We start from the raw sequence: 13,386 nt of genomic DNA on the forward strand, positions 1-13,386 counted from the left end.
GTTGCCTCCATGCTTTCACTATTGTAGATAGAACTGCAATGAACACTGGGGTGTATCTTTTTGAATTATTTTTTTCTCTGGTTATATGACCAGGAGTGGGATAACAGGATCATGTGAAAATTTTCACAGAACTAGAACAAGACATTTTAAACTTTGTATAATAAAAAAGACCCTGTGGCAGTCCTAAGATGGTGTAGGAATAGGATGGGGAAACTACTTTCTCCCCCAAAAATTCATTGAAAGAACATTTGAGCACCGAGCAAATTCCACAGAACAACTTCTGAATGCTGGCAGAGGACATCAGGCACCCAGAAAAGCAGCCTATTGTCTTCAAAAGGAGGTAGGACAAAATATAAAAGATAGAAAGAGAGACAAAAGAGGTAGGGATGGAGATCTGTCCTGGGAAGGGAGTCTTAAAAAAGAGAGAAGTCATCCCAGTGCACCAGCCCTGTGCATCCTGTATCATGCATTGAACCTAGACTGGTGATTCGTTTCACATATGATATTATACATGTTTCAATGGTATGGGGAGGGAGGTGGAAGGGGGGTTCAGGAGGGGGAACACGTGTACACGCATGGTGGATTCATGTTGATATATGGCAAAACCAATACAATATTGTAAAGTAATTAGCCTCCAATTAAAATAAATAAACATATTTTAAAAAAAAAAAAAAGAGAGAGAGAGAAGATTCCAAACACCAGGAAACTCTCTGGCGGGTCTGTGGTGAGCCTTGGATTCTCAGAGGGCAAAATAACTGGGAGGAAAAATAAATAATTAAACCCCACAGATTACGTGCCCAACAGCAACTCCCAGAGGTGCAACAGCCTTGATGCTCGTATCCCCCACTAGCAAGGGGGCCAGGTCTGAATGCCCTGAGGGCAATCTGAGAGAACTAGCTTGAGATAGCAAACCAGACTGTGGGATAGCTATCCCGGGATCCTGCAGAAAGCCCTAACCACCACCAGTGAAGCTCACAAAACAAAGGACTGAGCAGAGCTAGCCGGCTGCGGACCGGCCCATCCCCCACTGGAGACAGGCAGGCAAGGGCAGCCAGAGCCGGAAGGGGGCAATCATGGCCCCAGAAAGGCATCCTATACCAAACTGCAAGCAGACTTCACTGTTAACCAAGGCTTCTTGGGATTCTGGACGGTCGACATCTGCCAGGAGGGTTGTAGCCAGAGATCAGCTTCCCAGAAGAGAGAAGGCATGCCTGTTGTACATCCAGAAAACCGAGCTGCTGGGACAGGGGAGGGGATAAGTCACAGCCTTCAACTGGGGGAGAGTACGTGCACCAAGGACCTGGTCACCTGAGCTGCTCGGACCTGGGGCAGGCACAAAACGCAGGCCCAACTAAGTCTGCTCCTTTGTGGAGTAACCGAGAATCTGAACCTGAGCAGCTTAGACCTGGGAAGTGCATGCAAACCAAGACCCGCATCAGACAGTTCCCAGCAGAACAACCTAGAGTCTCAGCAGTGTAGACTGGGAAAGCACACACGCCATGAGCGGGTGCAAACCCAGTGTGGCTGAATCACTGTGAACACACGCCAGTGATATTTGTTTGCAGTGTTCCTCCCTCCACAAAGCACGACTGAACAAGCGAGCCTAAAAAAAAGTGACCACCACCGTGCCCCTTGCGTCAGGGAAGAAATTAGACACTGAAAAGACCAGCAAACAGAAGAAGTTAACATAAACAGGGGGGACCGCTTTGGAAGTGACAGGTGCAATAGATAAAAACCCTGTAGTTAGCACCAACTACATAGGAAGGGGCCTATAGACCATGAGAAGTACAAGCCAGACCAAGGAACTATCTGAAAATGAATTGACCCCACACTGTCTGCAACAGCTCCAGAGAAAGTCTTAGATATATTTTTACTATTATCATTTTTAATTAAAAACAATTATTATTTTTTGTTATTTTTAAGTCCCAATTACTCCTTTAATTTTCATTTGTATAACCTATTACCTTGCAAAAAAAAAAAAAAAAACCTATTTTTAAAGCAAAGTTCATATATATATTTTTATAATTTCTGTCACTTTGGGTTTTTTTGTTTGTTTGTTTGGGTTTGTTTTTGTTTTAATATTGTATTTTTGAGAATCTAACCTCTACCCCAAATTTTTAATCTTTGTTTTTTGATATTTGTTATCAACTTTGTCCCTTTAAGAACCCAATCTTCAGTACCCATTTTCACTTGGGAGTGAGATCACTGGCCTGATTGCTCTCTCCCCTTTTGACTGTCCTTTTTCTCCATCAGGTCGCCTCTATCTCTCCCCTCCCCTTTTTCTTCTCTACCCAACTCTGTGAATCTCTTTGTTTGTTCCAGAATGTGGAGAACACCTAGAAAACTGATTACTGGCTGGATCTGTCTCTCTCCTTTTGATTCCCCCCTTTATCCTCCTGGCAACCTCTGTCTCCTTCCTCCCTCTTTTCTTCTCTGTGTAACTCTGTGAACATCTCTGAGGGATCCAGACTAGGAGAGCACATAGGGAAGTGATTACTCGCTAGCTTGCTCTCTCCCCTTTTGATTTCCCCTCTTTTCCTCCTGGTCACCTCTATCTCTCTCCTCCCTCTTCTCTTCTCCATGTAACTCTGTGTGCCTCTATGGGCATCCCTCACTGTGGAGAAACTTTTCATCTTTAACCTAGATGTTTTATCAATGGTGCTGTAGAGACGACGAAGTCTTGAGGCTACTGTAAAAATAAGACTGAAAACCAGAAACAGGAGGCTTAAGTCCAAATCCTGAGAACACCAGAGAACTCCTGACTCCAGGGAATGTTAATCGATAGGAGTTCATCAAACGCCTCCATACCTACACTGAGACCAAGCACCACCCAAGAGCCAACAAGCTCCAGAGCAAGATATACCACACAAATTCTCCAGAAACACAAGAACATAACCCTGAGCCTCAATATACAGGCTGCCCAAAGTCACACCAAACCCACTGACATCTCAAAACTTATTACTGGACACTTCATTGCACTCCAGAAAGAAGAAATCCAGCCTCACCCACCAGAACACCGACACAAGCTTCCCTAACCAAGAAACCTTGACAAGCCACCCTTCCAACCCGACACACAGTGAGGAAACTCCACAATAAAGAGGAACCATCAACTGCTAGAATACAGAAAGGTCATCCCAAACACAGCAATATAAACAAGTTGAAAATGCAGAGAAATACCCAGCGGGTAAAGGAACAGGATAAATGCCCACCAAACCAAACAAAAGAGGAAGAGATAGGGAATCTACCTGATAAAGAATTCTGAATAATGGTAGTGAAAATGATTGAAAATCTTGAAAACAAATTGAAGTTACAGATAAATAGCCTGGAGACAAGAATCGAGAAAATGCAAGAAAGGTTTCACAAGGACCTAAAAGAAATAAAAAAAGAGTCAATATATAATGAAAAATGCAATAAATGAGATCAAAAACACTCTGGAGGGAACACAGTAGAAAAACAGAGGCAGAAGATAGGATAAGTAAAGTAGAAGATAGAATGGTAGAAATAAATGATACAGAGAAGAAAAAAGAAAAAATAATTAAAAGAAATGTGGACAACCTCAGAGACCTCTGGGACAATGTTAAATGCCCCAACAATCAAATCATAGGAGTCCCAGAAGAAGAAGACAAAAAGAAAGATCATGAGAAAATACTTGAGGAGATAATAGTTGAAAACTTCCCTAAAGTGGGGAAGGAAATAATCACCAAGTCCAAGAAACCCAGAGAGTGCCAAACAGGATAAACCTAAGGTGGAACACCCAAAGACACATATTAATCAAATTAACAAAGATAAAACACAAAGAACAAATATTAAAAGCAGCAAGGGAAAAACAACATATAACACACAAGGGAATTCCCATAAGGATAACAGCTGATCTTTCAGTAGAAACTCTTCAGGCCAGAAGGGAATGGCAGGACATACTTAAAGTGATGAAAGAAAATAACCTACATCACAGATAACTGTACCCAGCAAGGATCTCATTCAAATATGAAGGTGAAATCAAAAGCTTTACAGACAAGCAAAAGATGAGAGAATTCAGCACCACCAAACCAGCTCTCCAACAAACGCTGAAGAATCTTCTCTAGACAGGAAACACAGAAAGGGTGTATAAAGTCAAACCCAAAACAATAAAGTAAATTGCAACGAGATCACACTTATCAATAACTACCTTAAATGTAAATGGGTTGAATGCCCCAACTAAAAGACAAAGACTGGCTGAATGGATTCAAAAACAAGACCCCTGTATATGTTGTCTACCAGAGACCCACCTCAAAACAAGGGACACATACAGACTGAAAGTGAAGGACTGGGAAAAGATATTCCACACAAATAGAGACCAAAAGAAAGCAGAGTAGCAATACTCATATCAGATAAAACAGACTTTAAAACATAAGCTGTGAAAAGAGACAAAGATGGACACTACATAATGATCAAGGATCAATCCAAAAAGAAGATACAACAATTATAAATATATATGCACTCAACATAGGATCACCACAATATGTAAGACAAATGCTAACAAGTATGAAAGGGGAAATTAACAATGACACAGTAATACTGGGAGACTTTAATACTCCACTCACACCTATGGATAGATCAACTAAACAGAAAATTAACAAGGAAACACAAATGCTAACTGATACAATAGACCAGTTAGACCTAATTGGTATCTATAGAACATTTCACCCCAAAACAATGAATTTCATCTTTTTCTCAAGCACACACGGAACCTTCTCCAGGATAGATCACATTCTGGGCCATAAATCTAGCCTTGGTAAATTCAAAAAAATTAAAATCATTCCAAGCATCTTTTCTGACCACAATGCAGTATGATTAGATGTCAATTACAGGAGAAAAACTATTAAAAATTCCAACATATGGAGGCTGAACAACACGCTGCTGAATAACCAAAAAATCACAGAAGAAATCAAAATATGCATAGAAATGAATGAAAATGAAAACACAACAGCCAAAAACCTATGGGACACTGTAAAAACAGTACTAAGAGGAAGGTTCATAGCAATGCAGGCATACCTCAAGAAACAAGAAAAAAGTCAAATAAATAACCTAACTCTACACCTAAAACAACTAGAAAAGGAAGAAATGAAGAACCACAGGGTTAGTAGAAGGAAAGAAATCTTAAAAATTAGGGTAGAAACAAATGCAAAAGAAACAAAAGAGACCATAGCAAAAATCAACAAAACCAAAAGCTGATTATTTGAGAAGGTAAATAAAATTTACAAACCATTAGCCAGACTCATCAAGAAACAAAGGGAGAAATATCAAATCAACAAAATTAGAAATGAAAATGGAGAGATCACAACAGACAACACAGAAATACAAAGGATCATAAGGGACTATCATCAATAACTATATGCAAATAAAATGCACAACTTGGAAGAAATGGACAAATTCTTAGAAAAGTACAACTTTCCAAAATTGAACCAGGAAGAAATAGAAAATCTTAACAGATCCATCACAATCTCAGAAATTGAAAATGTAATCAGAAATCTTCCAGCAAACAAAAGCCCAGGACCAGAAGGCTTCACAGCTGAATTCTACCAAAAATTTAGAGAAGAGCTAACACCTATCCTACTCAAACTCTTCCAGAAAATTGCAGAGGAAGGTAAACTTCCAAACTCATTCTATGAAGCCACCATCACCCTAATACCAAAACCTGACAAAGATGACACAAAAAAAGAAAACTACAGGCCAAATATCACTGATGAACATAGATGCAAAAATCCTTAACAAAATTCTAGCATTCAGAATCCAACAACATATTAAAAAGATCATACACCATGACCAAGTGGGCTTTATCCCAAGGATTCAAGGATTCTTCAATATCTGCAAATCAATCAATGTAATACACCACATTAACAAATTGAAAAATAGAAACCATATAATTATCTCAGTAGATGCAGGGAAAGCCTTTGACAAAATTCAACATCCATTTATGATAAAAACGCTCCAGAAAGCAGAAACAGAAGGAACATACCTCAACACAATAAAAGCTACATATGACAAAACCTCAGCAAACACTATCTTCAGTGGTGAAAAATTGAAAGCATTTCTCCTAAAGTCAGGAACAAGACAAGGGTGCCTACTCTCACCACTACTATTCAACATAGTTTTGGAAGTTTTGGCCACAGCAATCAGAGCAGAAAAAGAAATAAAACGAATCCAGATTGGAAAAGAAAAAGTAAAACTCTCACTGCAGATCACATGATCCTCTACATAGAAAACCCTAAATATTCCACCAGAAAATTACTAGAGCTAATCAATGAATATTGTAAAGTTGCAGGATACAAAATCAACACACAGAAATCACTTGCAATCCTATACACTAACAATGAGAAAACAGAAAGAGAAATTAAGGAAACAATTCCATTCACCATTGCAATGAAAAGAATAAAATACTTAGGAATATACCTACCATAAGAAACAAAAAGACCTATATATAGAAAACCATAAAACACTGGTGAAAGAAATCAAAGAGAACACAAATAGATGGAGAAATATACCTTGTTCATGAATCAATATAGTGAAAACTTAATCCCAATTCAGAAAAGTATCATTAGGTTGGACTGTAAATCTCAGAGGATTGTCTTGGATTGAAAAATTAGGATGCTCGTTTAAGAAGAGAATATTTTTTAAAAATTGTGATTAAAATTAATAAATACAAATGAGTGAAAGCAGGAAAGGAGAACACTACATCTTAAAATTATTTCTGAAGGACACATGTCCTCACAATGAAAATGAGGTCTATTGGAAACAAGGCTTAAACATGCATGTAGGAGGGACCCTTCTGTAATGAGGTTCTTGGGCCTGAGCGTGAGGAGTGAGGGTTTCTGCAGGAGCATATCAGAGTTGAATGATCCAAGGAAAAGAGAGCTAAAATCTGAGTCAGCACCAGACCTGTAATCAAATCCATAAAGGTGGATTGGGGCTCAGCTGTGGAAAGAACCGAATACACAGGCCAGTTATACACTACTCTCTGAATTGTGTTTGTCTTTTTTTAATGTGTGATCTTGATAGATGTCAATGCCTGGACTTTATTTTCTGTGAGAAATTAAAGATTTGCTTAGCACTCAAGCTCTGAATGAAATAACAAAAATGGAAGAAATGCATCCTTACAAATCAGCACGGTAGTTAACACCAGGAATTTGAACATGTTATCTGTGGTCCCCAAACCACAGACTGGGATTAGATAGCTGCCAGTGAATAAATCTAAGGGTAGATCAGAATGCTTTGAAATGAATTCAGATACCAATGACTCCATGATATGGGATCATATGAACTGCGGGTTTGATATTGATTAGATGGTATTTGATCAAGCCAGTCAGATATAATGTTAATTACAGTTGTGAATATTGGGGACTATACATTCAAGTTATATCAAGATGAAAGAAGAAAAGAATATATAATATGCTAAAGAACAGTTACTTACACATATGCCTGTGTATGTTTGTGTTATATCAATCAGCATGCTTTTATATACAAACGTGTATAGGTGTGTGTGCATGTGTGTGTGAGTGTGTGTGTGGACACCTCTATCAATGGGATAATATTAAGGCACAAATGGATGATATAATTTTTCTGCATATAAAAATAACATAGATAGAAGTTTAGCTATGATGTTTATATTAAAATATCCAGGAAGAAGAGAAATACATTAATAAACTAAAACAAAACAATATCTTCTTGGTATTATGGTATATAACATCACTCTTGATATTTTTAGATTAATTTTTACTGTGATAATATACTTTATTGATAAAGCATTTTTGGGGGGAAACACTCTCTTCATCGCCTCTTTTACATCTTTGTTCCTTAAACTATAGATGATGGGATTCAGCATTGGAATCACAATGCTATAAATTATACACACAGTCATATCATGATCTGTGGCATAGTTGGAACTTGGCCTCACATAAATGAAAAGAACAGTACCATGACGAATGGAAACTCCAGTTAGGTGAGAACCACATATAGAAAACACTTTCCTTCTCCCTACAGCAGATGGCATCCTCAGAATGGTCAGCAGAATGAAACCATAGGAGATCAGGACAATCAGGATAGTGACTATCTCAATAGAGCCTGCAAAGTAGAAGAGTAGAAGCCGGTTTGTGTGAGTGTCAGAGCAAGAAACAGCGAGGAGGGGAGGGATGTCATAGAAGACATGCCTGATTTCATTGGAGGCACAGAAGGATAACCTAAAAGTAGCCACTGTGTGTACAGAAGCATGCAAGACGCCACCAGCACAGGAAGCAATGAGGAGTGGCACGTAGACTCTGGGAGCCATGCTGACTGAATACAGGAGGGGGTCGTAGATGGCCACGTAGCGATCATATGCCACTGCAGCCAGAAGAAAGCATTCTGTGGTCCCAAAAGTAACAGCAAGAAACATCTGTGCTGCACATTCAAAGAAGGAAATGGCTTTGTTCTTTGACATAAAATCCACTAACATTTTGGGGGTAATTACTGAGGAATAGCAGGCATCCACAGATGAAAGCGCACTCAGAAAATAGTACATGGGGCTGTGGAGCCGGCGATCCCCAGTGACCAACACAACCAGCCCTAAATTTCCAATCAGCGTGAAGAGGCAAACTGCTAGAAACAAGAATAAGATTATTTGTAGTTCAAGATTGTCTGTGAAGCCTTTCAGTAAAAAGGATGTTACTTCGGTGACATTCTTCATCTTCATACCTCATGGAACAAACTTGAAGAAGATTTTCAAAAAAATTGCAATTCATTTCCTACCAAAAGAATGAATAACATTGTGATTCAATGGAATGTGATTTGTGTCCTAATATTTGTTTTTTGCCAGGGTATAATTTCCCAGTTGTAGATCAGAACATGGTGACAAGACAATGGGTCAAGTGTACATGCCACTCACTGAAGACTTAAATGGGAAAATACATGTATTCATTCACTCATGGGCTGAATTCATGCCATCTAAATCCATTAGATAAACCAGTTAATTTACCACTGAATTCTATTAGTTGTTTCCATATTAAATTAGCTTAAAACAGCAAATCATTGGTTAAAATCAATTTCCTTCTTACATACAATAACATGACCTAGTGTATCAGTGTGTAGATACCTGGAATAGGATATCAGCATTCTAGTTACTTTCAATAACTGTGTAAAATTATTTGTTATAATTTGTTTATCTATAGAATGAAATCATTAATATTGATTTAACAAAGTGGAGTAAATAAAAATTGATTTACAAATATTGTAACATAAAATGCACTAATAAAACTGAATATTCAAATGATGTTAAATAGATAATGCTAAATTAGGCTGGACCTACAGAGTAGCAGCCTCTTAGACTGTAAAATTTTATGAGCTATTCCCAAATTCTTTCTAACTTTTTTAGCTCTTCCTAGGTGTATCCAAAAGAATAATGAAGATTTTTTTTTAAGATGTTGGGCCATAATTAAATTATTATATGACAACATATTTCATTCAAATGTATTTCTCCATTATTTTGCATTACATTGTGTTTTTTCTTTTACTAAATAGTCACTCATATTTATTACTTTTGGATATCTAAAGTCTTTGCTTTTCAACTGTCTCAAGACCTGTGGTGAAAATGTAAAGAATTTTTCTGAAAAAACAAAACAAAACATTTTTTCCAAATTATTATACTTGTTTAGATATTGTTTACTGTGGATCTAGTGAATTATCAACTAGACAAGCTGAGTCACAATTAAAGTCACTTGTAAAAAATTGTAACTAAACTATGACAGCAATAATTAACCAACAAAAATTTAATACTTTATTTTCTTTGATGTATTTATTCATCTATATGAGAGACAACAGCTATTAATGAGAGGATTACACAACATATCTTGATATTGTTAGGTCCAAACTCCTAAAGTACTCAGCAAATGCCTGAAACTTTCTCTTACCTGTGGATTGGCAAAAGCAGGTTTTGATATACTCTGAATGTGATTAACTCAAACTGCTTATATCTACTTACTCAACTGCTGATCAAATCACAGGAGAGTCCCCAAGGGGAATACACTCCAATTATGATCTGGTTCAAAATGGCAACATGATGATTCACTCAATAAAAAAGAAAATAGTCTTGGAATAATTCACAACCAAAGTCATTCAGCCTCTGATTTATAATAATACTTTATATTTGTATTTCCCTAATAACTAGTGGTTTTATGTACTTTTTCATACTAACCTGTTGTCCATTTGTGTGTCTTCCTTGGAGAAGATTCTGTTCAAGTGGTTTGAACATTTTCTCCCACTCTGTAGGAAGCCTCCTTACTCTGTGGATTGTTTTCTTTGCTGTATGTACTTTTAGTGTGATATATTCGCACTTATCTAATTTTTCTTTTGTGCCTATGCTTGTGATGTAATATCTATTAAATTATCACTAATCTAATGTCACGAGGCTTTTCCTTTGTATTTCTTATGAGAGTTTTATATTGTCATGTATTATGTTTAAGTCTTTTAAGTTTATTTTTGTTCATGGTTTAAGAGGAGGGTTGAGTTTTATTATTTTGCATGTGGATATCCAGTTTTACCAACACAGCTTGTTGAAGTGATTATCCTTTTCTCACTGTCTTTTGTCGACACCCTTGTTGAAGATCAATTGACTAAATATATGTGAATTGATTTGTGGGCTCCTTATTCTGCTCCATTGGTCTATATGTCTGTTTTTACACCAATACTGTATGGTTCAAGTACTGTAGCTTTGTAATACATTTTTGAAACCAAGATGCTTGATGTCACCAGCTTTGTATTTTTGTACAAGGTATCTTTGCAAACACAAAAATCTTCTTTGGCATCACATAAATTTAGAATTTTTTTCCTATTAAAAAAATAGCAATGTTATTTGAGAAGCATTGCATTATATTTTTTATTATCTTGGGTAGTACAGAAATTTTATCAAATGCAAATCAAAAGTATAATTGCATATCACCTCACAGCTATTATGTTATTATTAAAGAAGAAAAAACCTACAAACATGACAATCAGAGAACACAAGGAATAAAATGATCAGTGCCTGCCAGAGATTTGGGAGCAAAGGATAAAGAGACAGAGGACTTTTAGGACCTTGAAAACAATTCTATATAAGAATATGATGATGGATTCATGTCATTATATGCATTTTTGAAACTCATAGGACATACAGCCCCAATAGTGAAGTCTAAAGACCATCCCCATGGAAAAGAAATGCAAAAAAGCAAAATGGTTGTCTGGGGAGGCCTTACAAATAGCTGTGAAAAGAAGAGAAGCAAAAAGCAAAGGAGAAAAGGAAAGATATAAGCATCTGAAAGCAGAGTTCCAAAGAATAGCAAGAAGAAGAAAGACTTCCTCAGGGATCAATGCAAATCAATAGAGGAAAACAACAGAATGGGAAAGACTAGAGATGTCTTCAAGAAAATTAGAGATACCAAGGGAAAATTTCATGCAAAAATGGGCTTCATGCAAAGGCCTCCAGAGCATGTCTGGGCAGATCACTCTGCTCAGGTAAGTAAAATCAAATACCTTATTTATTTCAAATTTCAGAAGAGGAGAGCAAGGGTACTGGAAACTTCATCAGTTCAAATTAAACTCAGAACTAATGATATCTGGTCCATTCTCTTGCCAAGTCACTCATGTCTCTGCCCACTGATTGCTAAGTAGAAGTGCTGATGATACATACAAATACAATGATTTTTAAAACCCTATTGATAGATTATAGAGAATGAAATGGCAACCTCCTCCAATATTCTTGTCTGGAGAACCCCATGGACAGAGAGCCTTGCAGTCTACAGTCTCTGGGATCAGAGAGTTGGACATGACTGAACAAATAACTCTTATTGATATATTAAACTCTGAGCATTTGTCAGAATAATGAATAGTCCTTGAAGTATATTTTACTTTGAACTAAAAGGTAATGTTTTCTGCCATGGAACTGGTGAAATTGGTGGATATTTTAGAGGACACATTACACTAGATAAGAAACTTAAGTGTCTTTGAAATATAAGATTCTCTTCTTATACAGTTCTCTCCTACGTAAAAATGCTCTCCATTTAAAAAGCTGATTACACACATTCAGAGTAGACAATAATTGTTCTTAATGCTTTTTTTCTTGTTAAATTAAGAATGGACTTATTATATGTGTTATCTCTGAGTGAAACGTACACGGAGTTGCTGTATGTGTAGCAAACAAATACTTTAATTAGAGTGAGGGTTGCCACTATGTTTTCCATCAAGAGCTTACTCATGCATCTATTTTAGGTACAGTGTTAGAAGGCAAGAAATAAGCACAGTTGTTGCAATGCCGTTGGATCAGCTCATCGAACATAGAGTATATGTATGGGATAGATATCCTCAGGCACTTCCCAAGTGGTGCAGTGGTAATGAATCTGCCTGCCAACACAGCAGATGCAGGACAGATATTAATAAGAGAAACAATCAACAACAATAAAAACACCACAGATTTAAGAGAGAATCAGGTTGAGGGAGAGTACACTGGGTTTTTGTTGTTGCTAAATATATAGTTAGATACCACGTGTCCCAGTGTTTTGTATATGCAAAATTATAATTCACTTGCTATTTCTATCTCAAATATGAAAACTCTCAGTAAGATAGAATGAGTTACTGGAACTGAAATAAGAAACCACATTTAAAAAATCATTCAAAGCATGTTAATTTCAGTAACTTCTGGTACAAATTATTTTGCTTTCATTGTCACAAGGCTCTGTGCTAAATAACATACATATGTACACTATCTCATTTAATCCATACCACACAAGACTATAAATATTTGGAAAAATCATGTGGCTATTAGTAGAGTGCTTTGCTGGTAGCTCAGATGGTAAAGAATCCACCTGCAACATGGGAGACCTGGGTTCAGGTTGATGTGTGGAATAGATATCCTTAGGCACTTCCCAAGTGGCACAGTGGTAATGAATCTGTCTGCCAACACAGTGGAGAAGGGAAAGGCTACTCACTCAAGTATTCTTGCCTGGAGAATTACTTGGAGAGACGATCCCAGAAGGCTACACAGTCCATGGGGTCGCAAAGAGTTGGTCATGACTGAGTGACTTTTACTTTTTTATTAGTAAGTGTACTAACTACTAACCACCAACTAAACAAACAAACAAAAAAACACACCCAAAACATCATAGAAACATAGTACTGATACATAATCTATAAAGGCTCTTGGGCTTCCCTGGTTGCTCACTGGTAAAGAGTCTGCCTGTAATGCAGGAGACTCAGGATATACAGGTTCTGTTCCCTGGGTTGGGAAGATCCCTTGGAGGAGGAAATGGCAACCTACTCCAGTATTCACACCAGGGAAGTCCCACTGACAGAGAAGCCTGGTGGGCTGCAGTCCATAGAGTCACAAAGATCTGGATACGTCTGAGCAAC

General features: G+C 37.3%; 1 protein-coding gene across 1 annotated transcript; it reads right to left on the minus strand.

Annotated features, from left to right (window-relative positions):
- Positions 1-7,672: 7,672 nt before the first annotated feature.
- LOC133261087 (olfactory receptor 5T7-like) lies at positions 7,673-8,698 on the minus strand. The gene has a single exon (XM_061439657.1). The coding sequence runs from the start codon at positions 8,696-8,698 to the stop codon at positions 7,673-7,675; it is 1,026 nt and encodes a 341-aa protein (XP_061295641.1).
- Between the last annotated feature and the right edge of the window lie 4,688 nt (positions 8,699-13,386).

This window comes from Bos javanicus, chromosome 15 (assembly GCF_032452875.1).
Source record: "Bos javanicus breed banteng chromosome 15, ARS-OSU_banteng_1.0, whole genome shotgun sequence".
Taxonomy (NCBI): Eukaryota; Metazoa; Chordata; class Mammalia; order Artiodactyla; family Bovidae; genus Bos; species Bos javanicus.

Coding starts and splice junctions, on each gene's coding strand:
- LOC133261087 (XM_061439657.1), bottom strand. CDS start 8,698: ATGAAGAATGTCACCGAAGTAACATCCTTTTTACTGAAAGGCTTCACA.